This window comes from Stigmatopora argus, chromosome 14, assembly GCF_051989625.1.
Source record: "Stigmatopora argus isolate UIUO_Sarg chromosome 14, RoL_Sarg_1.0, whole genome shotgun sequence".
NCBI lineage: Eukaryota > Metazoa > Chordata > Actinopteri > Syngnathiformes > Syngnathidae > Stigmatopora > Stigmatopora argus.
The window spans coordinates 11,672,824-11,682,305 of NC_135400.1; the positions used below are offsets into that span (position 1 = coordinate 11,672,824).

Below are 9,482 nucleotides of genomic sequence, written 5' to 3' on the forward strand. Positions count from 1 at the left end.
AAATGACTGACATGATTGCAAGCCATAGGCTTGGAGGTTTTTGAGTGAAATTGTCCAATAGGAATGCGTTAAAGGCGGGGCTTAGGAGTTCTGTCTCTGGGCCTCCCCTTGTCAATCTCATCGCATTTTATGTTGTCAAAATGGAGTTTTTACTTGGAAATCCGTACAGCACTCCCGTGGGACAACGTGTAGGTAAGTCTATACTATATTTCTATATTTTTTAAAATCACGTATTAATAATATTTTGTGCATGAGACGCGGACAAACATTTTGATGAGTGCCACCAGTGAAAATAGCGAGCTAGCATCACTGCTGCAAACGTCATCTAATTGGAATGAGCTTCAAGAAAAGATTTTTTTCCCATTTCTCAACAGAACTTTCAATGTATTTACTTTATAAAATTGCTATAATTACTGCATTTATGGAAAGAGATGTGTAAGGAATAGCTTCGAGTTATGAAAGTTTATGAATATAAATATGTTCATTAATATGTGCTGTCCCTTATCATATACTATCAAATTCAATCTCAAAGATCGAGCGTAAATAAGTATAGTTTCAAACACGGTTAACGGGTTTTTATGGCCAATAAGTTCATATATTTTCATAATTATTAGATATGAACGCTTACACTTACTTCCTTACAAAATAATACAACCTTGTAACAGTTTTTTTTCAGTACTTGTTGGAGGATGAAACATGAAGTGCATTTTATTTTAGAAAATGACCAGGCATGGGGTCCGAAATGATAGATTTTAAGTACAAAGTAGTAAAGATTTTCTCTTCTGGGTGTGAGCCAGATGATCAAGTAGAGGGGTCAAGCTAGATTTCATTTGCTTAATCCAGTGCTTCTTAGCGTCCCTCAGTTTTTTTCCAGGAGGTCCGTGGCCGACCTTCACATTTGCTGTTATTTCATTCCCTAAAACTACTTAAGAAATAGGACATGACTTTTTAAAATCTATCCAGCTTCAACTCATAATTGTCAAATCAAATCAAATCAAAGTCTATTCCCTTTTTCATCTTCCAGAGAGGGCCACAGACGGAAGCCTCCAGAATGACGACTGGGGCCTCAACATGGAGATATGTGACATCATAAATGAGACAGATGAAGGGTGAGTTGGGCAAACGACCCACCGGGGCATTTAAAGTGGACAGTGTAGTATTCATGGAAAGAATTCTGCTCCTCGTGCCCACGTCGCTTTGTCACGGAGCTTTCTTTCTTTTAACTGGCTGACTCGAGCGATCGTTTACACGTACTACAAGTCGCCCTTTGTCCGTTTTTGAGGTGTCACGGAATGTACTTCCCTCTCTATTTACTTCTGATACGACGGCCCAAATGCGGGAGTTTGTAATATCGCTTCCTCAGTTTAATAAATCACCAGGATGTTGTATGCTTCAGCAAGAATGTTGAAAATGCTTCCTTTATTTTTTTCCCCCAATGCTCTTCTGTTCGCCTTCTTTTCGCATTCCTCGTTTGTACAAACAGTCATTGTCACGGCTCGCTATTCAAGACCAGTCACAAAACGCCAATGTTTCACCAGATAGAGTCTCACTGGTGGAATAACTGTCAGGCAGTGATTTCCAGCTGATTCTAGAAAGGAAAATGCATGATAATTAAAAATAGAGCAGGATAAAGGAATCATGGAGTGGTGCATTATAGCACGTCAAGTCTCATCTGCAATGCCGAGAAAGGCGAGCGTGTGCCAAGCTGGACTCTTCACGCATGGACGGTGGCGATGTCGCCTTAAGGGAAAAAAACAGAAGACCAGATGGCGACATGATGGTTCGACTCCGTCACAGTCGCGTGCCTCCACTGACAGACAAATGGTCATTTGTTTTATCACCTTCCAAAAAATCGGAAGTTTTAATACAGTTAGAATACTATATGTCATCAAAGAAGTTACGAAAAGCCAGATGCTTAGGAACCGAGGTGTCAAACGTATGGCGCGCGGACCTAATATGGGCCAAAATCAACAGAAAGTTACCAGAAATCCCTCACAAAACAAAACAAAAAGAGCCAAAATTTACAGTAAGCCTTCCTATGTGAGATCTAGCTAGCATGAATGTGGCCCGCAAACTAAACTGAGTTTGAAACCCCTGTTTTTGGAGGTTCAGACGTTTACGTTTCAATGTATTCCTTTCGCTTTAGACCCAAGGATGCCATGAGAGCGCTGAAGAAACGACTGAGCGGGAACAAAAATTACAGAGAAGTCATGCTAGCGCTAACGGTAAATCACTTCAATCCAAATCATTTGATTTACACCCATTAATTTTTGACAACTGCTTTAGGTGGTGGAGACATGCGTGAAGAACTGCGGCCACAGATTTCATGTTCAAGTCGCCAACAGAGACTTTGTCGATGGAGTTTTGGTCAAAATCATCTCCCCTAAAGTCAATCCTCCAAATATCGTGCAAGATAAAGTACTGTCGCTCATACAGGTATTGACTGTGATCATATTGCAATTATATTTGATAGTAGGAAGTGGAGTTTTGAAAGGGAACGACCTTAGCGATCTCCCAGTAGACCGTGATCTAGGTAACGGGAACCCCTGGTCTAAAGCTAGTTTGTTTGAAATTATTTTTTGGGGACCCTAGTCAAATGTCAATGTGCCATTGGAAATGAATAGCTTTTTTATACTGGATGTTCCTTTGCGTGAGGCTTGGGCTGATGCCTTCCGAAGCAGTCCTGATCTTACTGGTGTGGTCCACGTCTATGAAGAACTGAAGAGGAAGGGCATAGAGTTCCCCATGGCAGATTTAGATGCACTCTCCCCCATCCACACTCCCCAGCGGGTAAAAAAAATCAGACTAAATAAAATCCTTTGTTCAGAATTTCACATACTGTAAGCTCATATTTCTCCTTACAGGGCACACCTGAGGTGGACCCCGCCATGATCAAATACTTGGCCCCTGCAAACACTGCTGCATCTCCCAAACATGCCACAAACTCACCTGCCAATCAGGTATCACCACAGGGACCCATCACAGCAACTCCAGAACAGGTGACGTACATTTGAGTCTCACAGTTGTCAATTGCTGCTTTTCTAAAATTGATGTTAAAGTGTTTTTTTTTTTCCTCCCTGATTTTTCCCCAGGTGGCCCGGTTACGAAGCGAATTGGACGTTGTGAGGGGCAACGTTAAAGTCTTGTCAGAGATGCTCACCGAGCTGGTTCCAGGCCAGGAAGCTAGATCTGATCTAGAACTGCTCCAGGTTTGATGAATTATGAAACATTTGGGAAGGGCTTTTTCCCCCTAATTAACCCATTCATTGCAATTGGCAGGCATCAGAGCCATTTTACCTTGCTTTTTGATTTAACCCTGTTGGAAAGAACTCAGAAGGGAGGATATTGAGTTTATTTAGTTTTTGTGTTTATGTGGCCTTATACATGAGTTTTGAGTTATCTCAAAAAGCTAATGTTGGTATATTTAGATGGGAAATGGTCTCCACAACATCAGAAAATGATGCAAAGAAAGAAATGGAACCTTCATATATTGTGGGTTAATGTAAATAGAGCCAATGTTTCTGCAAAATAATTTTAAAATTAAAAGTACAAGAGAAAAAAACTGCCCATGTGGTAATGTATGATAACCACCAGAGGGAGTAGTGGACTAAGAACTTGGTAACGAGTTTTATTCTCCATCAAGTTCATCATAATGTTACCTGTTGACTTTAAATACGTAGCTGAATTCATCCTTTTCAACACCCTCACCTCTAAGGCTCAAACTAATGAACCAATAATTTACTCAACCCTTCCCATTTAGGAGCTCCACCGGACATGCAGAGCAATGCAACAGCGAGTAGTTGAGCTGATTTCCCGCGTGTCCAACGAGGAAGTGACCGAGGAATTGCTGCACATCAACGACGACCTCAACAACATATTCCTTCGTTACGAGAGGTGCGCTTCTTCCAACGCCATTTCTATGTAAAGGAAAAAAAACACTGTGAAATGAATTCCATCATTGTGCTGCATCCAGGTATGAAAGATACAGGGCAAGCGCTCAGAAGAAAGGGGTGAGTAGTGTTGACATTATTTTCTCAAAATGCCTCCATTGTCAACTTCAGCTGTTGAATATTTGCGAGTTGACCGAGAATCCCGCATCTGCGGTGCTCTTATGATATTTACACGGGCTGGAATTGGGATACAAGGCCAAGTTTGCAGTCTATTGTTTGGATGTGTATTTATTTGTCAGTTTGCCATGTGTGAGTGGAGATGGGCATCTCTCGCCACGTTGCTGTTTGTATTTGCCTTCTGTTGATCAGTGGGCCGACTTGGGTCTGTATTTGTATTGTGACTCACTGGCGATCATGGCTTTTCAGATTGTAGATGCCACCGCAGATGACAACCTGATAGATTTGGGTCCCGCTTCGCCCACAGTGGTCACACCCGGCCCACCACCTCACAGGACCGCCGCCGCCGCCGCCTCCCCGTCACGGCAGCCCGGAGAAGCCTCGCTGGCCTCTGCAATGGCCGGTCTTGGTAGGAAAATTCACCGCCACGATGATAAGTTTGATGATCACATGCGTGGACGTCACATTTTTGATTGTATGACGGCGTTCTTGACCAATCATTGGCTAATTGATTATCCAATGAATCAACATCTGTCAAGCTAATGGCATTGATTTGACACATTCTCTTTACTTTTTCACCCTGACTTATTTTTGTTTTTACTTTTTTCCAGATGTCAAACCTACAAGTCAAAACCAAGACAACTTTGACATGTTTGCCCATACTCGTAGCTGCTCTCTGGCCGAGCAGCGCAAAAAGTAGGTTGGCATGATTTGGAAAGATTTTAGACATTACAATCATGAACAAAACAGTAAAGTATTCTTATACTATTGAATACAAGTCTGTGATGGAATTCTAGCTAGTAGGCTAATTTGGCTAAATTGACTCGATACGCGACCTTGAATTGTAACCAACTGTAATGATGTTTTTATTTTTTTAAGCCTATAGAAAGAAACAAAGTAACAATTGGCCAATGGTTCTTCTCTGTGAATTTGTGGTTAACAGTGTGAAATATGAAGATCCTCAGGCTCTGGGTGGTCTGGCTTCAGCATTGGACGTCAGACAGCACAACACGGGGGTGGTAAGTGCCATGTTGTCCACCATGTTGGATAATTTTGCACCCTCACCCAGTATCAAATGATGCTTCAAATTATTATGTATTTTCATATTAGTCCAATTGTTTCCAGACATAGTTTTCTTTGAAAAAAAGTGACTTGTAGCCCCAAAAATATGCCACCTAAAAACAGTCTGCTTCTCAACAGTAAATATCTCTGATTATTTCCTAGTATAAATGTGATGAGAAAACGTCATTACTCATTGGTTGCAATTGATGGTGCATTTTGAGCCAGGCCCTCCCACTCAAAATCGATTGGACGTCTCGCACTGTCAATGTCAGCACTTTTATTTAATCATTTAATCAAATACAAACGGTGCCAAGCAAACGTCCACTTTATCGCCACATTCCCATTCTTTTCTTCCCCGCTTATTTTAATCTTCCCGTCTTTTTTTTTTCTTTGTCTTTTCCCTCCTGAGCAAATTTGACTTGGCTTTCTGTGCTGCGTCCTGTTTTCTGGAGAGTAAGGTGTATTTCTGTTGTTGATTCAGCTGAGGTTAGAAGGGGATGATAACCCAGCAGATCAGGAGCTGCCCATAGACAGCTGGCTTATCACGCAAGGAATGGTGAGGACTCCATCATTAGTGTGTCCTCCTAATCCTCCATTCGCCAACCGCTGCCCATCACCACCCGCTTCATCCACAGCCCTTCGTTTGTAGCCTCACGCCACTCTTTCCTTTAAAAAACCCACAGAAGCATTAGTTCCCTTTTCCGTACCTAATGCGGGTGTTGTACTCAGTTATTGGGTAATATGACGAGCCACACATTCAAGCTAATATTTATAGCTAGGAATTTGGCTCGGCTGTTTTTAGCTGCGGCGGCTATTTGGGAATTATTGCAGATGGCGTGGCTGGCTTTGTGCCAGCTTTGGTGTTAAATATTTGACTTGGCAAGATTGTGTTTGGTCAGACATTCATTTTCCTGCATGGATTTAAATCACTCTTTATTTAGGATGCATTCAAATTACATTCTAAAAAGTATATGCCAAAAGTATTCTCCATATTGCCCAACTGCTGTTGTATTTCATTGACATAACCGCATAACTGTGAATGGTAACGTGAACTATTTGGATGAAGAAACATCCAATCCATTTATACCGTGATGTCAAAATGGATTGGACGTCTATTGCAATCAGTCTGCGCATTCAGTCTAAATACTATTTGACTTTAACTACCACAACACATACTCTGTGAATATTATATGTATATTATATGCATGTACTGTTAAAAATGGACAGATCCATCTTATTTCAGAAGCATGCTGAAATGCGTTAATGAAAACCTAATATACAAATTACATATTAAACAACACAAACCTCATATGTCCTACTCTAATTTGACACTAACCTATCAACTAACACGTGACTCTGTAGTTGGAACATTGTTAGTAACGTGACAATGGAAATGAGTGTTTCTAGTCTTGTTTCCCCTCTTTTGAAACCCAACATCCACATATGTAGACATCCACATTTTGCCCCAGGTAGGCCACAATTGTACCATTCCATTTTTTGTACACCATAAATAGTCACTTGACATATAAGGGTTTAATGAAATTCTCTCAAGGTCACGCCAACGCCATCCACCGACACATCTCCTTGTGTGTGTATTTGTGTGTGTGCGCTTGAGTTGTGCCCTTGCATTCCCCCGCTTTTCTCCTCCAATCCATCTCTTAATAAGGTTGAAGCGATTTGCTAATTCCCTAATGATGTGGAATAATTACCACCGCTGCGTGACATTAGGCGGCAGCTGTTAGCCCGTGTCAGCGTCGGGGAGCTAATGAGAAAACACTCAACCTGGGAACTCTTGTTCTTGAGGTCAGCGAATTGTCACACAGCCATAGTAGAGTTTTGAGATTGGAAGCTCAACCTTTTAATGGTTTTCCTCCTTCCTATCTCTGAATGATTACATTTATTTATTTTATTTTATTTCTTCTTTATGTGCTTGTGTTTTGTGTCGTGTGGCTTTTTTGGGGGGTCTCCCCGTGTTCATGGCTTTGCTCCGTAGATCCCAGTATCGCAGTCCTCTGTCATGGATGACATTGAGGAGTGGCTCTGTGCTGATGTGGTGAGATTTGATTTACTTTGATTTCAATTCTTTTCTTTCCTCCCGACCATCACTCTTTTTTTTTTTAAACTCATCAACCCCCCCCAAAAATACATCGTTTCTCTTAACATCAGATTTCTTGGTAGTCATACTCACCTCACTTTGTTTTCACCAATGACTCACGCCACAGATGAGTGTGTGAATGACAATACAGTAAATAATACTACATTTTATTGCAAAGTACTCTATTGTATGTGTCCAACTAATGATGGTCAAAACCGATTTATACCTGGAAGAAAAAAAATAACATGACCTGCTATTGACAACAATCCCACATGTTTGAACAGGCAAGTTTCTTTGCTAAACTTTGTAAAGCCTTGTTTTTAATTTCAAATTTCCAGAGAGGCGACGCTCTACTAGATGAAGGCGTAACCAGCGAAGGTACACCAAAGCATCTTTTGTTCATCTAAGAAACCAACGCACCACCAAAACAGCTTTTTCTTTAAAGACTTTTCTGTTTCTGTCAGAGTTTGATAAATTTCTGGCGGAGCGAGCGAAGACATCAGACACGTCCCCCCCCGGGGATGAGCCCCCTCATCCTGCCCGCGCTCCCACCGGCTCTCACAAGAAACAAGAACGGACGGAAGATGCCCTCTTTGCCTTGTAAGCTCCCTATTTGGTCAGTTAAAGTGGGATGTAGTGACGCCTTACTTCACATTAAAATGCGCCACCACATTCATTATATGTTCCCGATTGCTAATATGATGGGCTAATTGCTAATATCTGCATTTTCTTTTTTAATTTAAATGGTTTTATCTGAGCTCGTTGTATGTTTTCGTCTCTAGTATTAATGTTACCGTAAAGTGGAGTGTGCAATCCTGCCAACTATAAAATGCATTGAATCACAATTGGCTTTTATGCTAATCTATATATATGTGCGTTGTAATTACTTTGTTTAGAAGAGCTCAGAAATAATATAATTATTACCGTCCATCATTTTGTAAGTATGCACTCTGAAGCAAGAGAAAAAACTCTGTTTTTCTGCGTTTCAAAGATGGTTTATATTTTTTTACGTAAAAGAAATTAATATTTTGAATTACTTGATTATGCGTTTAACGTTTTTTTTTTCAACTCATAGGCTGCAATTGGTGGCAATAGATGTTCAATCTGTTTTGACTGGGAGGGTTGGCAGCGGTCATTGAATAGTAGCCCCTCCCATTCAAAATATTTTATATGTATTGCTTCCATCAGCAGCCAATGAGTGAAGTTATTTATAGGCTAGAATAGGAATGATGATTTCAACGTCTAACACTTAATTATTGTCCATAACTACTTAAACTAATGGCATTTTCAAGTACATCATTGGCTAATTATTATATAAAACAAAAACGATTTTTCTTTATTGTGCTATGCAGAAAGAAGGCCAATGTGTGCATATTGTCTTCCACTTATAGCATATACATTTGTAGCATTTGTTATTATTGATAGCACAATTACTACTTATTTTATTGTTGTTTTTATCATTTATATGTTTTGGGAATTTCAAAAATGTCTTAAATTCCAGAACTTTAATTTTTCTGGTTTGTTCGAATTTTGCACTGCACTAATGTATATAGTATTAATTATTTTTTTCAACTTAAGACCAAAAATGCTTGTTCATCAAATGCAATGTTGACCAGATATTTTACTGGATCTGTTAATGAGCTGTAGACACATTTGCCTAAATAATCTGCATAACTTAAAGATATATTTAATGACATTTTTTTGCGCTTTAACATTATTTTATACACCCAGTATTGACCAAATTGAACGGTCACTTATGTAACAATTATTGTGTAAACTTAGCAAACAAGCAAAACGTGTGACCTGAGGTCATTTAAAATGGCGATTGATGTTGTGGATACTGACTATCAAATTTCAGGCTCTGTGACAGAGAAATTAACATAACCGTAATTTTTGTTTTGAGTTTTTGAACATCCCGTTCCTCTTTATCTGCCATCGCTGACTGTCACAACTTTGTGAGACTTAATCCACACTTGTAACTGCCCAATAAAACACGTGAGTCCGCTACCTCACATGGTTTGTGTTATTTAAGAAAATCTTGTTAAAACAATCATTGATCAAAAGTTGGGTGCTGTCTTCTTCTCACCATGTTATAATATGAACAGCGAGTTAAAGTTGAATATACCGTAATAATGCATAATTTGGGCTGTTTTTAGTTTTCGGTACAAGTGTAGCAATTCAAAAAAGGAATATTCTCCCACAATAACAAGGAAAAATTGCTGCAAAGCTTTGAGTCTTTGCTTCAGTCTTGATTGACA

General features: G+C 39.9%; 1 protein-coding gene across 4 annotated transcripts; it reads left to right on the top strand.

The window, feature by feature from the left end:
- Positions 1–25: 25 nt before the first annotated feature.
- tom1l2a (target of myb1 like 2 membrane trafficking protein a) lies at positions 26–9,236 on the top strand. 4 transcript variants are annotated; one of them, XM_077620005.1, is made up of 16 exons: positions 26–192; positions 1,025–1,109; positions 2,147–2,225; positions 2,287–2,436; positions 2,656–2,790; positions 2,865–2,999; positions 3,093–3,209; positions 3,761–3,894; positions 3,974–4,010; positions 4,317–4,476; positions 4,679–4,763; positions 5,011–5,086; positions 5,611–5,685; positions 7,123–7,182; positions 7,563–7,602; positions 7,689–9,236. In XM_077620005.1, the coding sequence occupies exons 1-16, from the start codon at positions 141–143 to the stop codon at positions 7,826–7,828; spliced, it is 1,560 nt and encodes a 519-aa protein (XP_077476131.1). In that variant the 5' UTR covers positions 26–140; the 3' UTR covers positions 7,829–9,236. The 4 variants fall into 4 exon arrangements, with proteins under 4 accessions (XP_077476131.1, XP_077476132.1, XP_077476133.1 ...); XM_077620006.1 differs by lacking the exon at positions 7,123–7,182; XM_077620007.1 differs by lacking the exon at positions 5,611–5,685.
- The last annotated feature ends 246 nt before the right edge of the window (positions 9,237–9,482 follow it).